The sequence below is a fragment of the Saccostrea echinata genome, unplaced genomic scaffold (genome assembly GCF_033153115.1).
Source record: "Saccostrea echinata isolate AGI-Se365-2 ecotype Australia unplaced genomic scaffold, CSIRO_AGI_Sech_v1 ptg000056l, whole genome shotgun sequence".
Taxonomy (NCBI): domain Eukaryota; kingdom Metazoa; phylum Mollusca; class Bivalvia; order Ostreida; family Ostreidae; genus Saccostrea; species Saccostrea echinata.
Window position 1 is genome coordinate 14,285,581 of NW_026889805.1, and position 22,537 is coordinate 14,308,117.

At 33.3% G+C, this 22,537-nt stretch overlaps 1 protein-coding gene across 1 annotated transcript; it reads right to left on the reverse strand.

Moving 5' to 3' along the window:
- Positions 1 to 1,837: 1,837 nt before the first annotated feature.
- LOC133172878 (sodium/glucose cotransporter 4-like) lies at positions 1,838 to 20,820 on the reverse strand. Its single transcript, XM_061307711.1, has 15 exons — positions 20,755 to 20,820; positions 15,193 to 15,282; positions 14,974 to 15,045; positions 14,560 to 14,664; positions 14,107 to 14,166; positions 13,927 to 14,031; positions 12,721 to 12,826; positions 12,492 to 12,572; positions 9,014 to 9,228; positions 8,651 to 8,786; positions 8,455 to 8,562; positions 5,684 to 6,003; positions 5,350 to 5,571; positions 5,118 to 5,271; positions 1,838 to 3,249 (listed from the first exon to the last, which is right to left on the reverse strand). Exons 2-15 carry the CDS (start codon positions 15,268 to 15,270, stop codon positions 3,041 to 3,043), a joined length of 1,971 nt encoding a protein of 656 aa, XP_061163695.1. The 5' UTR covers positions 15,271 to 15,282; positions 20,755 to 20,820; the 3' UTR covers positions 1,838 to 3,040.
- Between the last annotated feature and the right edge of the window lie 1,717 nt (positions 20,821 to 22,537).

Below are 22,537 nucleotides of genomic sequence, written 5' to 3' on the forward strand. Positions count from 1 at the left end.
TACAGTCAAATATTCTTACGGTCAAACACCAAGTAATTGTATTTCCTTCTCTATGCAAACAAACTATCTGTATTTTGAAATAAAAATTCGAGTAGAAAATTTCAAATTACTTTCTTGTTGCAACAAACCTAAATTATATAATGAAATATGAAGATAACGAATAGTATTCAATCTCGAAAGTCCAATGAAACGATACAAATTTGGAGTAGAGCAAACACGGACCTGAAAAGTTTAGAGGTGGGATCAGGTGCCATGGAGGAGTGAGCATCCCCTGACACACCCGCCGTGTGCTCCTTGTCATGATCGGGGAAAAACCCGGAAAAATCCGTAGACAGTTCAGTGTATAAATAATGGCCTAACAATGTCAGTCAACATTTGACTTTATGATAGATGATAAATGATTACCAGATTTTTCAGTGCTCCTTTAGTTTTACTTTTATTGACGTATGTTTTTAACATACTGACCATGATTTAACAGCTATATGTATATTACATATGTCCTGCAATTTCGAAGCCCTGGACATTTGAGGTTGTTTGTTGTCTATTTTAGCGTGCAATCGTATCCAGCGAGCCTGTATGTCAAACGAAATGTCTTCAGCTAGCTTTCTGTTGTCAACTTTCCCTATTTATGTAGTAATATTTCGCCTTCACCTGGACGACACTCAAGAGCATGCTCTGAGTACGATCAATTTTTAAACCGAGGCAAGTTACTGTCACGTAGGTTGATGTTACAGAGATTTCATTGTTTAAATTCAGTATTTCGTATATTGTATGGTCATTATAATGACTTTGTTAGCAAGTATAACTTCACATTGAGTCGTATTTTGACTAAGATATTTTTTGCTTGGCCTTTGTTTTTATACTAAATTTGACTACGAATATTGCTTCTACCTGATGAATACATTGAATCACGGGGCAAGTCATAAAGGGACTGCTTCATAGGATCACAAAGGTCAGTATTTAATAAAATATTTCAAATTTAGAATTTTCATGCCTAGTATGTTATTTATGCAAACTTTATATGATAACGCTGAAATATGCTTGCAGATAGTTTTGTATGATTTCTCTGAAAGATCCACTTAACACAGAGTCATTCTCAAAAGGTGATATTTTTATGCGCATTCAGGAATATAAAAAGCTACATATTATCGCAATGCTTGTATACCAATCATCATGCATCCGCATTATTAGCTAAGTAAATAAGCACCATGCATTTAATGAAAAGAACATGTACATAGCAAACTCGCAAAACATGTACGATTTATTATATATTCATCACATCAAATTTTGATCACGGGTCAAAATATGATATACAAAAATTTAATTATTTAAGGAACTGAAATAAATAAGGGTACCTATGCATATAGGTGAATTCATCATGTATCGGACACCCTTGTACTTTAACACGTGCTAGAAATATTGCAATTGAACGAACATTAATGGAGTTATATATGTACTATGTGATTTAAATATGAGTCATGTGTTATGTAATTAAAATATGATTTTTTGACAAAAATTATGTGCTATTTGTCGCAAAAATATTATCAATTAAATTATTTATTTGGAATGAGCCATAGTAGTCTAGTCCACACTTCGCAAAAGTTGTGTCTCAGAGAGAAAGAAATGCCATTTCTTCTTTTTATGCTACCAAACATTTGGTCCTGCTCCAATAAATCCGCTGTTTTTATTTTTCGATGTGTGGTAGTCCCATCTTGGTGCAATTTGTATACATATGCGTAGATTTTTTTCAAGTAAAATAACAAAGTTACAGACTAGAAAACTACAAACGCTACCAAATATTGCGACCAAAGGGCATAACTTCTGAAAAGTGTGGATTTAACCATTCACCAAGGATCGGACAATATTCACCATGTATCGGACAACCGAAGTATTGAACCGGGAAAATGTCTTAGCGTTATAGCACTGACCTTTAACACCCGAAATGCTTATTGATTTTCGATGAAAATATTCTTAGGCATCATTAAAATTTACTCTTTTTTTAAGTGAATGATCATATTGAATTACAAATGTGGAGAAATTTGTCTGTCCCTCTCTTCACATACGACTACTACGTCTTGGTCTCGGGGGTTATAACCTTCCAATTCTACGAGAGATCCCAATTCTAGTGATCACATACCAATAAGTTGTATTTTCATTTAATGTGTTGTTCATATTTTTTTATTTCTGGAAAACAACTTTCAATAGAGTATTACACATGTTCGCTAAATGAAAAAGGAAATAAATGATCATGCATCGGACAGTGCCGATGTATGGTTAATTTGTGTCTGATGCATGATGAAATGGACACACTAGTAAAACAAGATGTGTTTGTGAAACACTGATGCCCCTGTATGGCATATTATAGAGAAAGTTAAATTTTTTCTTAAATGCAAATCATTTATATTGGTACCCAAAGTAAGGTCTTGTCCCGAGGAATATATCGATGAAATATGAAATTCCAAGCAGCAATCATTGAAAAGATATGGAAAAGGAAGAGTTTTTCAAAAGTAAGTCAAACATCAAGAAAGGCCTTCTCACAAGAAATACACATGTAAAATATGAAAGCCCTAGCACCAACTGTTAAAAAAAAAGGGCAAGGTTAAAGTTTTTTAAAGTAGGTCAAACTCAAAGGTCAAGGTCAAAGGGTTAAAGTTGTCGATATCCAAAGGAAAGTCTTGTCACAAGGATTATATATGTGAAGTATGAAAGCCGTAGCACTAACTGCTCAAAAGTAAGGGCCAAGGTTAATTTTTTCCAAAGGTAGGTCAAACTCCAAGGTCAAGGTCAATGGGCTATAATTGTTGGTATCTAAAGGAAGCTCTTGTCAAAAGGAAAACACATGTGAAAAAGGAAAGCCCTAGCACCAACTCTTCAGAAAAGGAAAAGGTCTACAGAGTCGATCAAAATTACTTGATCACGAAAATAAACCTTAACTAACGTGGCTTATCTTTCTTTGCTTATGACGTTATTAAGAATCACCAAATCTCATAATTTAGATTATAAGATCACATCAAAAAACTAACTCACATTCAAAACATGTCTAGCGAAAAAATATCAATAAGAAAACGGTAAATACACCAATAATTAGAGCAGAAATGTTTAAAATCTTCCTCCACCGAGAGGCTTCCTCTAATGACGTCATCTTCCGTCTTAATTCTTTTATCTCCTCTTTCGTCATTGTGTGTTTAGCATCCTCATCAATTCCACAGACCCAATTCTTACAAAGGATCATAAATCTTCTTAAAACACCTGTAAATGCAAAAACGTTACCTTGAGCTTTATAAAACTTGGTAATTTGAATTTTAAAAATTGCAATGTCTGATAATCGTACAATATTAATCTGTTTATACGCTTCATACGGTCGGTGTTTTGTCCTTATTATGATTTCTATTAAATAAAGGGTTTATGACATTGATTACTGTTTTTTATTTCCACGGTTGTATTCATTTTACATATATTTTTATTTTGTATTCTTGTTTAAGCTTTAAAAAGGATAAAATAATGAGATCAGAATTTGTAAGGTACCTCATTTAACAAGAAAATATCAAGAAATGTTTTCGGTATCAATTTTGAATAAAAAAATGTAAAACAAGTTCGACCATATTATACGTTTTGTAGTTTTATATAGACTTCATTTCACGAGTTGGACAGGATTTTTTTTTCATATTTTCACGAGAACCAAGCAAGAGTAAAAATTTAACAAAATCCGATCTCATGAGTGAAATAAATTCTATTTTTAACAACAAAACCTTAAATTTTCTGTTTATCGAAGTTATTTGATTTTTTTCTTGCCTCTTACTTTTCGTAAAGCAGTGTGATAGGCTGTGACATAATAGTTGAGAGGTTGAGACGTTATAACTAAGCGATTGCAAGAATATATGGGTTTTGACAAAATATGAAGTAACATAAGTAATTTTAGGTTCTCTCAGTTTCTTTTTTCAGCTTGCACTATTTTATAACATGCCGAGGAATCTTTTTGATTTGTAACACTCTTCGTGAAAGGAAGGACCATCTCGAGTTTTGCCGCACGTCTGATATTTGTTTACAGTGTGATAATTTGATATTTCGTGCTTTGATATTTCATCACACTGTGATTATCATTCAATAAATTAATTATATAACATGTCTTTCACAGTTGAAAATGTGAAATATTGATATTTAAACTTGTAAGATTGTTGATAACTTTTACATCTTTTAACCATTTAAATAATTAATGTACATGTGAACTGAAAAACATAGTAATACAGTTTTGTATATCAATACAATAGACTGCTGTTTCTTATTTCGTAAGCAAAGTAATAAAAATGTCAGACTTCATTATTTCTTTATGTTGAAAATTGACTCGTCCGAATATTTTGTTCAAATGCAACACTTCAATATTAAGTCATAGGCTTTGAAGATATGCCACATCTGTTTCATGTTTTAATGTTTTACTGACTAAAGATGATAAGGGCCCACTAAGAACTAAATTGTGTGACAAACAAGATAACTTCATCTATTCCATCAACTTGACTTATTTATGTAGAATGTATTTTGAGGCAAGATGCAATTCGCAAAGCAGTATAGAACCATAGGTTACTGCGGAAAAAATTCGTTTGGATCAATTTGCAAAAGTTCAAATATTCTCATATGGTGTTTATGTCTCCCAGTTTATTCGATACTCATGAGCATGCTCTGAGTATGATCATAACCGAGGCAGGCTACTGAGAGATAAGTTGATGTTAAAAGGATTTCGACAATCTCCTTTAAATTCAGCATTTCGTAAAGTCTATGTTCATTTTAATAACTTTGTCAGCAAATATAATCTATCATTTGGTTGTATTTTTACTGACATATTTCATACAAATATATAGGTCTTTGTTATTTTACTTAAGTTGACCACGTAATATTTCGTCTAGCTAATCAATGCATGCATGTGCATAGGGCTCAAGGATTTCACCAGTCGAAAAGGGGTGCTTACTCCTCTTAGCCACCTGTTCCCACCTCTGAAAGGGGGGAGGGGTCCGTATTTTATGCCCTGTTTACGAATTTGTATTGTTTGTAGCCCCCCCTTTTTTTTACAATCAATGTTGGTTATCTTCACCATTTTCCAGGGTGTATATTTGAATGAATTTTACCGTCATCAGACGTCAGTTTCTGGTTCTCCTGAATCTCCATAGATTTGGAGTCTTCTTCCTTCAAGTGAACAGAGATATGAACATCTTCATCCTCGTCACCTGTTAGTTCTGGTTGTACATCATCATTCCTTGTCCACCATGTAAGGCGGTGGAGCTAAAGACAACGAATATTTTTTTACTCTATCATTCGACGTGAACTGAAGGAATAATTTAAAACATAACAATGATGTACCTTATTTGCAGGACGAGGTTGTGTAAACAAACTGATGACGACCATAGCAATCGTTGCAAATAGCGCTAAAAGTGTTGCAAAATGCAGAAAATCTACTTTTGAGATTATTTCTGGTCTAGCGTCCACATCATCACTGCCACATGCAGGTGATGGAAAAGTAAAATCTAGGACCATGCGTACAAAACCCACTACTATGCTTAGCATAAGTCCCCAAAACACTCCCTGAAATAAAATTGAATCAAAGCTAATCCATTGGCACTGTTCATACATGAATAGTCTCTTATGCAGCTTGAAGCTCTCTCTACAATATGAAATCAAGTTTTAAATTGTCAACCTGTTCTGTGGTCCTTTTCCAGAACAATCCCAGAAGAAACATCATACACAGAGGAGGTACAAGATAGGATCTCACAGACTGGATATAAAACCAGAATCGCCCTCCCTGGGTCTGCTGTAATATTGGTAACCAGAGGATACTGAAGCCAACAAGGACAAGGACAGTAACTCGTCCAACAATCATCAACTCGTACTGAGAGGCCTTCTTCCGAAACTGGTGCCAGATATCGAGGGTCATGATGGAGCTAGCACTGTTCAGTATTGAAGTCAGTGTACTCATTAATCCGGCCAGCAGGGCAGCAAGCATAAGACCTCGTAGACCTGAATAATTGTTTAAACATTTCTGTGAAACGTATAGCTATAGGAATCCAATATGGGTAAATTTATTTTTTTCGATTAAAGGTTATGGAAAATTAAACTAAAAAGAAACATATAAAAAAATTCTGAAAAAATGTGCCTCTTTTTAGACACACATTATATGGCTTTAAATGTCGTATATATCTTTTTTGAGAAATGATCGTCAATAAAAGCTGTAGCAAACCCATATTCATATGAAGTGTTTAAACGTTGCATTATTATACAAATCGTGCATTATGTTTGATAAAACTTATTGTTCGTATTCGAGAAAATGCTATTCTTATTCGAAAACGTTTTTCATATTCATAAACTATCAATTCATCTTCTAAATTTTCTGAATTGTATTCGAAAAGTTGATCTTCAGATTCTAAAACTTGTTTTATTTCGATAATTTTGTGGTTTATATGCGATAAACTTGTGATTGATTTGTGTTCAAAAACATTATTTATATGCAAACATGTGTGATTCATATTCGGAAGTTTTGTAGGTTATATACAATAAGCTTGTGATTTAGTTTGCATATAGCATATACATCACAAGGTTACCGAATATGAATCACGTTTTTATATGAATCACAGTATTTCGCATACGAAGCTCATCTTTTTTTTTTTTTATCCTAACAAGCTTTCTGAACAAATCAAATTAAAAGAAAGGTTATGCTTCTAAACAAAGAAACTAACAAACGCTCTATGACGAATTTTGCAAAAATATTGTAATTTTTAATATCCATAACTTGTATTTTACTTTGTAGTATTAAGTTGCTGCCCCATTGACACGGATAACAACCTCAATGTATATAGTTAGATAAATAAGTTTTCAGAGAACGGTTTTTGTACCAATCCTCCTGTAATGCCTCCTTAGTATCTCTTTTTCAGTCGATGGCATGTTCTGAATAAAGGTCATTTTAATTCGATCTCAAATATTTTCATTTTTTTTCAAGATAGTCCGATCCTCAGCTTAAAAAATAAGCAGTTCAATGATTGAAAATGCTCACAAAAATGACTCTGGATTCATAAATAATGTGTTTATTTCCGTGGTATTTTTTTAAAGTTCATTATAGACCATTAAATTATATAGGGTAAATAATCAAATTTCAAATCCACTTTCAGAAAACGCAAACGAAAGCACCAGTTATGCATTTTCTGATTGATAATTGTTCAACAAATATATAAATTTATCTATTCATTTTTTGCTTAAATGGTATTTTTGTTCTTCTGTTAACTTCAATTATTATACATATATAACATTACAGATAATTTTTTATGGTTCATTTCATACTAATAAGCATTGACATCTAAGACTAGATTAAAGAAAATACGATTTCTCTAAAAATGTATTTATTTTTGTCCTTTTCTGCGGTACAAATGTCAGCTTTGTAAGAGACCGTTTCTAAGACTTCAAAGAACTTTGACTCATATTTACATCAACAGAATGACTTCAAGACTGTTGCACTACAACACTGAAATTTCAAGCTTCTTTTTGTAGACTTTTAAATTAAGTAAAAATTATAAGAGTAATCTTTCCTGGCCCAGGAACGGATATCCTTAAATGAGGGAAATATTTTGATTTATGATGTTTTAAAATCGTTCAATGGAACTCTAAAATCAGCGATACTGTTCGTCATCATAACCTTTCAGCAGAATTAGATACAGGAAAATGTTACTAATAAGATTGCTTGCTAAGTAGATTCAAGAAAAAAATTATTAGTATTTCAACAGAACCTGGTACATTGCCATGACTCAAAAAACACAAGAGAGTTTCTCCAACAAGATGTAGTTTCTACCCTTCCGTGGTCAGGAATCAGTCCTGATTTAAACCCATGTAAAACATTTTGCCGGATGAAACAAGTCCTTTGCTCAGAACATGTCATTGACTGAAAAAAGAATACGTGAAAGGTACTTCAGCAGGAATGGTATTTAATTCAACATTCTATGTAAATTCATAGCATGCCTAGTTGCAATACTGCTGTTATCCGTGTCAATGGGGCAGCATCTTAGTAGTACAAAGTAAATTATCAATAATGAATATAAATCTAAAATATTTTTGCAATATTTATCATATTTTTTTGTCTCTTTGTTTAGAGGCATTACGTTTTTTAAATGGCATTTAATTTGTTTACAAAATCTAGTTTGGTTAGAAAGTTTTTTGAGCTGCAAGTTACAGGTTTACAAGTTTGAATAACACTTACCGAATATAAATCACAAGATTTAGGATATGAATTACAAGTTTACGAATATGAATATTAAGTTTTTGTATATAGATAACAAGACTTTGAATAAAACTACAAATTTTATCAAATTTAACAGAATATTTGTATAATAATAATAGGTTTTACACATCATACACATACATACACATGTATATCGAATAAAGTGACTCTCAAAGTCCTAAAAAGGTAATAAAAAGTTAATTAACCTTTGGGAAGTAGCCGCAAAACCATAAGTGGATAGGCAATATTTGTACAGCCACTCCTGTTACTGCAGTATTCCATGCATTTCTTAGGATCGGCACAAGCGACTTCCTCTATTACAAAAGAAGAAAATTAAAAGCTAATACATGTATAGGCAGATGAAAACAGTTTTGTCCATATGGAGGTCTTACAACGATTTACCTGTGTATAGAATACGACTGTTCATGCCGGGAATGACAAACAATAGAAAACCCGTCAGCTTCAGCACAGCTCCCAGCAATACTGCTGCCTTTGCGTGCACCATGTTTCGAGCAGACAGAGTTCGCTGAACAATTATCTGACGAAAATAGGAGAGCATTACAAAGAAAGAAAAATTAAAGAAGTCACGACACACTTTTTCTATGTACAAGTATTTGGGCTAACCAATAAGTGCACTATTGCTTGATGTAATCCATGTTTAGTAATGATAACACATTGTTTTCTCTGTATTCCATATTTCATTAAGAGTTTCATTGTGTTTATGAATTATTTCTGGTACAAGTTCTTACAATTGAAGTAATATACCTGGTCCTGGTCCCATCCATAAAGTCCAAGAGTGGACAATCCTAGTAAAGCCCCAGTCCAAGGGATGTCACCACTCACGGGGTCTCTGAACATGTGGAGGGAATCCGCCGGGGGAACCCCGCATTTGTAATATGTCTGATTGTGAAGGGTTTCATTGGACATAGCAGCCATGAACTTGGTTTCCATGGCTTTGTATCCTCCCACCTCAACTATTGCTGAGCGAGCATTTTTTTAATAAAAACATTTTATTATTATTTATAGGATTTAAAGCCTAAAACCTTTTTTTCTACATGTAAAATAAAACTTGTTTGATAGAGCATAATTATAACAGGGAACATACGAAGAACTTTGCGCTAAGATTGTTAAATGTGTTGAAATGAAATATGGAAATAACTAACAGTAATCAGGCTCAGAAGCCCATTAAAACAACACAAATAGGAAGCAGAGCACAAACCTCTGAAAAAACATCAGAGGTGAGATCAGGTGCCATGTAAGCGTCCCTTCTTGACCATCACCCCCACCGTGTTCTCATTATCATGATCGGTCGACAATTCAGTATTTAAATAATTGACTAACAATTAGTATGAAAAACGTTATTCAGCATTCAACTTAATGATAGATTGTATTTGTTGACAAGGTCATTGTATCGACCATAGAACCTGCGAAATGATGACATTAAACTAGACTTTAAACGAGACTATTTATGTTCTTGTTTCATCAACTTGATTATCAAAAGCTTGCCTCACTTTAGAAATTCTTCGTGGAGCATGGTCTTGCGTATCGAATCAACTGGGAAATAAAACTCCCATATACAGGTGATAGCAGTATATTGCTACATAAGTAAAGGAAGTTGACCACAGAAAAAATGAAGTCATCAGGTTTATCATAAAGTTTTGTTGTTGAAAGTAGTTCCGAAAAGGCAATTCGAAAAAAGCTTTGCTTTTGAAAAAGTCATCTTTCACTATGCAAACAAAACTTTATATTTGATCACCATAAGCAGTGCATATATGCGATTTGTGGTTACTTGCTATAATGTTGAAAAAAACAAAATTTTGTCTCAACTCATCAGAACTTTAATTGATATGAATACTGGATTTTAATTTCTCAACAAATATCCTCGTTTTCATTTAGGTCTCTATAATACTTACAATGCACGTAGCATTGGGGGGGGGGGGGAGGGGCTGTTCCCTACTTTTTCCCAAACATAGCTTTTTATTATTGAAAATGTTCATTGGAAGCCCCCCCCCCCCACTTTTTGTTGTAGTATGTAGTATAGTCAAATATGGGTAATGTAGTGATGTATGATAAAAATTTGATACTGAAAGAAGTTGAAACTTAACACCCCCCCCCTCTTCTTGCTCTCAAATAATAATAACACTTAGGAATAATTTCAGACGTAAATTTCAACTAAACTTATTTATATTTGTGTAATTCTTAGGAGTTACTGAGTAATCCCTTCTGTATGACCGGAGACCAACTAATACAATTGCCAGTATACGCGGGTGTTCGGCTCTTCTTCTAATGTTAAAATAGGTAAACTTTGTGACAGATAGCAGAGAGGTGGCAGTATTAAGACAAATTCTTGACCCTGAGACTTAGGGATTTCAGGTACAATTAACAAGAGCTTCAAAGCTATATCAAACGAATGATGGCCATAATATTTTGTAGCATGATAACACAGTTACCTTTATTAATATTTTTTAAACATCAGCGAGGATTTTTTTCATAAATATTTCAACTCCCTAAAATATTTTCTAACCCATGGAAACAAGATACTGAAAAATCAAAATTGTATAATTTGATTATTCTAACACTAATCAAATTATCGAAGAGTCGATAGAAATACAAAGATCATCGCTCTACTTTAAAGACAGATACATATCGTCACTCGTGTTTCAGGCCACATGTCTCCTGCAAATACAGCGATCCTATGGTGAAGGTCATTTGATAGTAAGGAATAGTTACAGATTTATTTCTTGTAGTGGTATTCAATATTAAATTAAGCCTAGTTTTTCCAGAAGTTTCAAAAGATTAGCTGGTAGTGGTATTGTGATGTTTCTTTTCTTGTAATGATATACTGTATCACATTATGTCACAGCAGTCAAGTATCCAGCAATTTCAACGATTTGATGGTGAAAGTCATATGATAATGTAATGCCAAGAGGGTTCGTACCCGGTTGATCTGGAGGTTTAAATTGATTTAACAATAATAATTTTCCTCCATTGAAGTGATTGAACAGAATGATCAATGTAAATCATATATGGTAGCAATTTTGATGCACCAGATGCGCATTTCGACAAATTATGTCTCTTCAGTGATGCTCATGCCGAAACGCTGGAAATCCGAAGTATCCGATTAAAAAAAACTACAGTATGAAGAGCTGAAAAAAGGGATGCCAAAGACTTGAGCCAAATACGTCGAAGGGTCAGAGCTATGCATGATGGAGATAATCCTTAATTTTGAAATAAATTTCTAGATTTTACCACAGTAATTAAATATATATCCGTATTTTCAAGCCATTACCAAAGTACTTAGCTACTGGGCTGTAAAGATCCTCGGGGACTAACAGTCCACCAGCAGAGGCATCGACCCAGGGGTCATAATGTAAATCATATACGGTACCAATTTTGATGCCCCAGATGCGCATTTCGACAAATTATGTCTCTTCAGTTATGCTCAAGCCGAAACTTTGGAAATCCGAAATATTTAATTAAAAAAAAACTATGTAGAGTTGAAAAAAGGGGTGCGAAAGACAAAAAAAATTCCTCTTTAAAATTATTTGACTATATAATTAGTAAAGGTTTGCACATATATCTTGATATGACACTTACCTAACTGAGGGGAAAATCACACGGTCAGTGTTACTTAAAATGTAAGAATTTACAGATCTAACTAGAAGCATGCCTCATTCAGGCCCTAACACCTATCATAGAGACAATGCTTAACTTCATAAAGATGTTCAAACTCCAAAAGTATTATCATATTTATTATTATAAATATCTTATTCAGGACGGATACCTTACCTTTAAAGTCTCACACCTTCTCTACTCCAGGAAAAATGAAAAAAGTTAAGCGAAATCAATCTGAATGGTCCAAATTATTAAATGTGGAATGCCTCTTAAGCAATCCACCTAACCAAACAAAGAATATTGATTTAAATAATTAAGTGTGGCATGCCTCCAACATAAGGCAATCCACCGGTGGCAAGCCTCCGATATAAGACAATCCACCTGACCAAACAACTTGTCGACTTCCTTCTTCCAAAACAGTCAACGGTGCTTGACTCCAGCTATACCCTCTGTGGGTCTAGCAACAGTTTCTAGATCACCAATTCCTAGCCATCTGTATCCCACCTTCATAATTCAGTTTCTAGATTATTGTTGATGTAGTAATTGGAAAACACAAAATCATTACAATAATAAGGAATATTTACATATTTTTTACAAGGGTATAAAAATATTCATTTTTAATACTAACACATTAAAAATAGAATGGCGGCACCGATTACAAGAACGACCGTCTGTAATGTGTCTGTGTAGATGACAGAAGCCAATCCACCTGAAAAATGATAAATTATGTTCATACTCACTATAATCAAGTCTACCGGTAATTAATGACGATATGCAATATCGAAGAGTAAAGAAGAAATGAATGGGTATTACAACTGAACTAGCTGGTGTCTCCAGAATTATAGAAATTTACATACCGACAGTTGTATAAATTGCAGTTATTCCCAAAATAATGCTAACACATAGGTAGATATTCCAGTCTAACATCTGCTGAAGAAATATGGCTCCTGTATATATTTCACCCTATAAGATAACGGATGACAAAATAACAGCACAAATAAAACTTGAACATAATGAAAAGTAATTATAGTTCCCGTTTAATGCGTTCATAAGCAAATTGTACATACATGTGAATAAGCATTTTCCAGATTTTATATTAAAAATAAAGTGACGATAACAAAAAGTTATCGATCTTAAAAAAAACTATAAACAAAACAAATCTGTGAACAGGGCATACAACACGGACCCTTCTAGAATATGCTGTAGCACAGTACGTCTAAAGTTTTTCCTTTACAGCAGTTACTATTTTAAGAATAAAGATACGGGCTTCTGAAATATTGTCTCTGTAGTATAGTGAAGAATTTACCAAGAATAACTTCTTACCCATAAGTCTTAGTACTTAATACAAGGTTCATGTATTATTTCGTCAGAATTCCGGATGGGAAAAGTGAAGGGATGGAGGATATAGTAAAAATAGGAAGAGGTAACACATGAAGACCATTCGATGTTGCATTTTTGAAGCATACAGCAATTGTGCTCATGATTCTTCGTGTGATATAAATTTTTAGATGAAAGACCGGAGATATGTCTCTACAGCAGGTTTATTCCCAGGTAATTATAGGCCCTAATCTTTCATAGATATTGCATCACGGGATACATATTGTGATCATGATTCAAATGCTACATTTGATATATTATTCATGTGAAGTTCAACCTTTGGGAGCAGGTCAATTAAGTGATCAGTTCTTTATTTACTAAACGTTCATCGATGATATCACTAATGATTATGGCCTAATTATACGGTTGGTGAAATTAACTGAAATATATTTAAATTCTTCATTGACAAAACTGGCTTTGCTTTTGCAATAAGGATTGACTATCACTTATGCTTTAAATACTGCACGTGACCTTTCCTTTTGGAGTGATCAAGGTTAAATTCATATTGGTAAAAATTAAGCATAACAGTAATACTTATTGACCTTTGGGCACAAACAGTGTATTTAGAAGAGGGAGTAGTGTTTCTTTAAAAAAGTATAGGTATTTCTCTCATTTTGAAAGGTAATACTTTACAAGATGAATCTTGCTGTCTATTACTGGCAAAATGATGATTTATTTTTACTAACCGATATGTTGCAGAGGATGTAGCCAATTAGGGCGAGGAACGAAACATACATGCGCAGTCGCTGCCCCCCAAAGCGCTTCTTTACCCATTCCGGTATTGTGTATGCCTGCGTAAAAAAGTTTATGTCAAACAATTCCTCCTCAAATTTATTCGATAAAAGATTTGAATTCCAAACACTTACCCCACATGCTACATACACTGGAAGAAACACCCAGCCTAACAAAATCAGGAAAAACACCGCCTTTAAAAAAATCCGTTTGATGTAACGATCATTAGGAAACTAAAGAAATAATTTTCATATACTGTAAATGTATTATATTTAGCGGGTACGATATTCGGCGGAAATTTGATTAAGCGCCTGTCTTAATTTCTTATTTATGTGTAAATGTGCAAGAGATTTAGCGTTACGTTGTACTTTATTCACCTAAAAAGAATACACAGCCAAATGTAATACGTTTACAGTATGCAGAAAATAATTCTAAATCTATTACATTAACTGAGAAATACATCGCAAAAGAAGAGCACACATTATTACCGTAATAAATCATCCGAATACACTGATATGCATATCGCTTGAATAATCTTCAAAACCGATTTAAGAGTTATGAACAAAATAAGGACAATGATAACTTACATGCCATTCGTATATAGTAACAGCGATACCAGAGCCAGCTGCAGAACCTGCAAGTCCAATGAACATCGGAGCTCCAATGTTACTTGCATAGATAGAGGCCCCAATCTACTCAGCACACCAGAAACAAACAACATTAGACATAGTTAATAATTACAACATTTGTGTAGCAAAAATAACAATACATCTTACGTCATAGAAAAGAAAAAGATAGACTACTTACACAAAAGCTTACTCTTATTGTGAAATGAAAGTAAGGGCAATCGGGAATTTTGAAAAGTCATTTTAACTTAAAAAAAAATTCAGCATAAAAACTGCAAATCAGGTATCCAGTGCATGCAGCATAGATACTACAAAAATCATTTTATAACCGGTATCAAATGCATGCAGCATTAGTACTGTAAAATTAGTTCATACTGGTATCCAGTGCATGTTTTTCCCAGCCAGAAAGTAACCCTTGGCATTGCCCTTGTTGGGTCTAAATGTCGACTGAAATAAAAGAACAACCCTTTCACATAGTTTGAAATTTTGTTTCTACTCTTATTTTGACGAAATTTGAATCTTGAAAATAGAAACACTTGCTCAGGTCTCTTCTCTTACAATAAAGATTAATCAAAATAGTAAATTTTACTCTACCCATAATCCGACGGCTAGAACAATAACAAAATAGACACCGATAGTAGCATAGTCCTCTAAGAACAGCTTTTCAGCCATGATCTTGTCTTTCTGAAAATAATATGGTAGACATGTGGAATACCCGCACAATTATCGGTGTTCTGATCAATATTGACTTTTTTTCATTCTGCGAAATCTTTTATCTATGGTGTATATGTCAGAACATGCATTTTAAACACGGCTTACCCTCCCAACAATTATATGTGCATTCAAATTTAAAACCCTGCACAGATTTTTAAATTGTTTTTTTTAAAGATTGATCATAAAGAAAAGAGTATAGATATCGGCCATTACAATCAATCATTCATGAGAATTTCTGAAAGTTTCGATGTCCATGTGTAAAAATGGTGTAGAGTTACTTGACACTCGATACTGTTACCATACCTATACTGGATTCCTAAATTACAGAAAAATCCTTACAAAAAGATCCATAGCGGGTTCGAGTGAATGTTCTACCACGCCTCTTTCTTTACTCCTCATTAAAATATTAACGACAGTGAAGGAGAAACTTCAGGAGTATTGTACAAGAATATATTCAAGAAGTGGTGTAATCAGATGCGGAAACTTCAAAACTCCCAAGAACTTTTAGAAAATTTGAAACGTACGATTTTTCCACACTTTATACAACCATTCTCCATGACAAATTAAAGGCCAGGCTTTTTGACTTCATAAAAACTGCTTATTCAATAAAATGGAACTCTTAAATTTACTTACCTTGTTAATTATCATTTGCAAAATTATTTTGTTAAAACATTCTGATTGTACACACAAGTCCTCCAAAGTGGTTATTAAAAAGATGGTTGAGTTTCTGATTGACAATATATATGTAGATAATGAAGATCAGATCTTTGAACAATCTGTTGGAATTTCCATGGGTACCAACTGGGTCCCGTCATTAGCAGATCTATTGTTGTATTCATATGAAACGGAATTCATTCAAAATCTTATACATGTACACGAGAAAGGAAATCTCTTGCTGTGGCCTTGAACTCGACATTTAGATATATAGACGGCCTATCATCAATTAACAACAGTTATCTCCATTCATATGTCGACTCGATATATCCATGTGAGCTTTAAATAAAAGATACCACAGAGTCTGACACATCTGTTTTCATATTGTATTAGATAAAAACTTTCATGGTAACCTAACAATCAAGCTTTATGATAAACGTGATGACTTCAATTTTTCAATCGTCTACTTCCCTTACTTACGTAGCAATATATTCTTCTCACCTGCATATAGGATTTTTGTCTCCCAGTTGATTCCATACGCAAGAGCATTCTCTGCGTATGAACAATTTCTGAAAAAAGGCAAGCTGTAGTTTGAAGTCATTATTTCCCAGGTTTAATGGTCGATGCAATGACCTTGTCAGCAAAAACAACCTATCGTTACGTCAAATGCTGACTGACATTTTACATACTAATTGCTAGGTCATTGTTTACACACTGAATTGTCTATGGATTTTTCCGTTCTTTCCGATCATGTCAAGGAGCACACTGGGGTGTGAACGATCGGCAGAAGATTCACACTCCTCCATGACACCTGATCTCACCTCAGATATGTATTTGGAGGTCCATGTTTGCTCTGCTCCATATCTGAATTGTTTAGGTAGACTTTGAGCTTGAATATTGTTCGTTATCTCCATATTTCATTTCTACACGGTCGCCTGCGTGGCGCAGTGGTTAGAGCGTCTGCTCTAGAGTCGCAGAGTAAGGAGTTGATCCTTACGTCGCGATTTCGATCCCACTTTGGAACGTGAAGACCGGTCCATCGGATGAGACCGTATAAACCGAGGTCCCTGCTGGCACGAAAAAGATCCCTCACTGCTCAATGGCCCTCAGTGCCGAGTATAGGTCAAAATTGCAGCTCTCCACCGGCAAGTGGTGGCGTCTCCATATGAGTGAAAATTCGCGAGAGGGATTTTTAACAACAAACAAACAAACAAACAAGCATTTCTACACGTTGTGTAGAAGTAAAAGTAACTCATTACATAATAATATGCTGTCTACAATGTCATGCATAGGTGTACAATTGGTCTGTTGTCTACAGTGTCATTTAAAGGTTTACAATTGATATGTTGTCTACATTGTCATGCATAGGTGTACAATTGATATCTTGTCTATAGTGCCATGTAACGGTTTACAATTGATATGTTATCTACAGTGCCATATATATATGTGTACAATAGATATGTTGTCTACAGTTTCACTTAAAGGTTTACAATTAATATATTGACCACAGTATCATGTAAAGGTTTACAATTACTGCAAAACCATCAAGACATGAATCATTTTGATATTGAAAAATTCTTTCATTTTCCCGGATTGTTTCATGGAGCAGCACTTAAATGAGGCTGCTCCTCGGTTTACAATGGTTTTCTTGGTTGAAAATATTTAATGTTACCCTTTAACTACATGCAATATTTGTTATTTTAAACTAAATGTTTTATGCTAATACATGAAATGGTGAACAGTTCGTCATTAATTCCGCACAGTCAACTTATTTTTTTTGTAATAAAACCTGTCGCCAAGTAATGTTGACATTTGCTAATTTCTATCATCCCGGAAAGCGTGGCATCAACATTCAGAGGGTAACAGTGTTTTTAACAAATGTTTTTGACGAATCAAATTCAACTAATTTTCTTGTTCTTGTTAAACAAATATGTAAAAGGGAAATTCTTCTCCCTCTCTCTCTCTCTTTGTGTGTGTGTCTAGCGCTTAGTGCTATTCTTATGAAAGCAGATGAATACATTTATTGCTATATGTATTTGTTTTTACAAATTTTAGTCAATATCAATACTTTTAAAGGAATGGTTTTTGTGCTGATATGTATTCATTATCCTGTGCGTTTAGGTAATAGCAAAAATCGTTTTTATTTCTCGTGATGTTAATTTGATACTGTAAAGCATTCTCACTGGAAACATTTTTAGAAAGAAATCGTAGGTATACTTAATATTTTTTTGGAGCTTAATCAAAATCCAAAGGCAATGCGAACATGAAAAAATGGTCATTATAAAAAGAACTTAAATTTTTAGAGTCCTTGTTCGGATTTGTTACGAAATGAATATTCAATTATCCATTAGCTTTCAAAGTAGAAGGAGGGGGATAAAAATGATTCCCAAACTAGTAAAATCCACTTCTTGGGAAAGGGGGGGGGGCTAGTTCCTCTCTCTTTTCGGCAGAAAAAGTGGAGGAAGGGGGTAATTGGTCTTGAAATGAAAATGTCAATACTAACTATATTAACTACTTTGTCAAAAAGGTGGGGGTTGCAGTCCCCCCCCCTCCCCGGCCTCCTCGATATTGCCTAGTAGGTTTGGTAAGAATAAAAAATAAATATTTTGAAGGATTTTTTTTCAGGATATGATATAATCTGAAGATCATTGCATTTCCTTTATATATATTTGTTCAATGGGTTATAAACTAAATGATTCGACTCATTAAAAGTATCTTCCTTGATAAGAGATCCATACAATGAAACAGGTGCTCGAGTCTCTAAGGAAGTATCTTGGGTCTAGAATAGAAAATCATATACATGTAGTCATATTCCATGAAACGTACTTAGCTAAGCTTTCACGGTTAAATTTGTTTTAATATATTCTAAGTAGAAATTTGAAATCACAATAAAACAATAATGTTCACAACACTACAATGATTATATATTTTACATTTTCTCGATGTAAACCTTGGAAAGAAGTTGAAAAATGTTTTGTTTCGGAAAATTGCTGTTTATATACTAATACTGAAATTTATCATGTTTATTTTTCACAGTCATTTGCTTTTAAGACATGTTTTTTAACTTAAGGAATGTTTTTAAGTTTTGAGTGAATTATTGGTGTGTAAATTACACCGACTTTGCACGTAGGCAAGTAGAAAAATATGCATACGTGCAAGTCTGTGTGATTTACACACCAATAATTCGCACAAAACTAAAAAAAAAAAAAAATTAATATTTATATTTTACATGTTTAAAACAGCAAAAATACATTAAATGTTTAAATTTCTCCTTGTCCTAAATCGTTAAAATTTTACTAGCGTCTCTGAAGCTTCTTTGTGACATTATTTTAGCACGAGTTTCTCCGTGTATATTTCTACATGTGAGTATACTTGTAAATCGCATTCAAGTTAATTTTATAGTTGTCTCAGGAAAAAAAAGCAAATGGAAATATATTATAACAAAGTCAATGTATAAGTTTCGTTTGACATTTAAATGACGTTTGAACGAATTCTCCATTCCTTTGAAAAAAGTAATTATTTTAGTACTATTTTTTTAATACTTTGAAACATTTCAACACTATTAATATCTTACTCTTAATTTCAATCCATTTGAAAGTAGTTTCAATTTAAGTATTGGTTTATAGGTCATCATATTAATAAACAAAAATTATAATTGCAAAAGCGCAATTTTTGCATATGCTGCAATAGGCCTCCTATAAAATCAAACAAATGTAAACTTAACATTGTGAATTGATATTTAATACTATATAATTAATATGAAAATTACTGACCACAGGTTTCAAAGCTAGGAAAAGAACTCTCCACAACACATTGCCCGTTCCGATATCGCTATAATTCACCATGTAATATGTTGCTATATAAGAGCCAATCACATGAAAGAATTAACAAAGCATTACATCAACTCAACATACATGCGCAATAGCGTTTATTTATAATAAATTAAAATGCAAAGAATACAGATGCATTCATGAAAAATCAGAAACAAAAATAGTATCTTATTTTCAATCTGGTTATAGCATTCTATGCTTCTAAGTTATAGTATTTCATTTTACGGAAAACCGTATGGTGCCCCAAAATAATAATAATTTTTCCCTATAAATCATATTTTTGGATACTAACATAGGAAACAAGAATAACAATGTTTTGGTACCCTATGTCTTTTCATAAGTATTCAATATGAAAGCTGAAACACAACATTTCAAGTCTAAAATCATAGTTTCTGAAACTCGATACACAAATCGCAAAAAGAATTTATTTAATGAAATCGTCAATGGAATAATCTTGAGCTGCTAAATCAACTTTCAGCTTCATTGTGATCATCGAGGTATATCACACAGAACGTACATACTAACGAAATTGGCAACTTCTTCGGCGCCATGTTGATTTCCCAAAATACACAAGTCCATGTTTGTGTAATGCGTATGTGAGAAACAAATTCAATGACCAGTGCTCGTAAGTAACTGGTTTTCACAAACTCTCGTTCTTTTTTTAATTTTCAAGCCTCGTGTCTCTTGAAAATTAAAACACCGAGGAACGAGAGTTTGAGAAAAACCGGTTACTAACTGACGCACTGGTTATAGAACATATATTTACAAGCGAATGTTCCTTTTTGTGGTTTCTTTTTGTTGTGACATAAACCAATTTTGATAATGTTTATAGACATAGTAAGACACAGGATCAAATTTATCTATAAAAATACAATTAAATATTTATTTGCATCAGCCATCAAATTCACTGTAACGACATACATAATTACATGTGGGCCTACACGAAATGATAACTTACCTTGTTATATGCTTAGATGAAGACAAGAGCCTATACTTATAAATCCAAGCCTAGTCAATCAACATCATTTTAGCCTTTGGTAATACAATCAGATTTCATTACCAATCATAATTTACGGATAATATCAACTTAATCTACTATAAATAATTACGCACACGTTAGAACATTTGTAAACCAAAGTCCTGAAGTCTAGGTTTGATAAAACATATATTATAATTTATCTAGATCTCTTCTGATTTCAGACTCACACATTTTACACATTTATACGTCTCCTTATCTACATCTCACAGAACCTGCATATTTTGAGATAAGTACGTTTTAAATGATTCCTTGTAAATCAGAACATTAGATAACAATTTATCAGAAGACGGGTGAAGGAGATGGGTGAAGAAGACGTGCAGAATGCCTATAGCTTCAGACATGTAAAAATCATATTCATTTTGTGAATTTAGTATTTAGAGTGTAGTTCTCATTATTGAAATTGATGAAATTATGATAAACAAAACTTTTCTGAGGAAACTTTTCTCGGCAAAAATTATTTTGTTATTAAAAAATATGTGGTATTCGTGGGGTTCGAACCCTAGCAATAAAAATCCCGAGTATCATTTTCCTTTGAGACTAACACACTAAACACTACGCTACACAGCTCCTGATGAAAAGTGGCATTTTGCGATGTGACCATTGACTAAATGGACTTCAATTTCTTGGAAAGATGCGAATTTTGTGTCATAAAATTGTGCTTTTAAGGTATAGTAGGTCTCTGCTCCATGTTATTGTTAAACAAAAAATGTATATTTTTACACAAACTTTGAGGATAAACTTTCATAAAAAATGGAGCGAGTGATTTTACCAGTTACCATAAAGTAACAGCCTACAACCCCTGGATTGGATTTTACCAGTTACCATTCGAATTTGTTTTAGATAATTGTTAAAAAAATATAAACCAAATAAAATAAAATACATCTCATTTGGATACGTAATGATATTTAGACCTACCTTTCTACTTTAGATAAAGAATTCCCACACATAGGTTCAAACACAAGAAGATCTGAGCAGAAGTACTTAAATCAGGGTTTCTTAAAGTTGATATTTCACGTATATATTAGAGAAAGAATGACAAAAAATCTGTGTGCATACTGAATAACTACACAAACAAAATATACATGCTCAGCTGGTGAGGTATGATAGGTCTTTGTATCTCACCTGTGTTTCAAAGATTTTCAACGACTATGAATATATATAAACACACGTCATATGCCAAATATCTTAAGTTTCTTTTGCATGTTTTATCTGTTGAGACAAAATAGTAACGTATACAGCTGTACAGTTCGCTAAGCTTACTAATTGAAATCTTAATGACAACATTTCTTAGGTTTTGTAACAATTGATATGCTGAATTGTCGTGGGCAATAAGATGTCAGAACAATGGCTATAGAGTGCTTTAATATTTTATACAAACAAAGCCCTCTTACTTGCATGATTTCATCCAAATTAAAGAAATACCATGTTCCCTTAGATATTGGTTATTTCCATTCGTATGTCGATACGATATATTCCAGTGAGCTTGAAATAATAGATACCACAGAGTCTGACACATATGTTTCATATTTGGATATTTTACTAGAAAAAGACGTTAATGGTAATCTAACAACCAAGCTTCCAAGCTTTATGATAAAAGTGATGACTTTAACTTTCCAATCATGAATTCCTCTTACTTCTGCAGCAATATACCTTCATCACCGGGATATGGGGTTAATATCTCTCAATTGATTTGATACGCAAG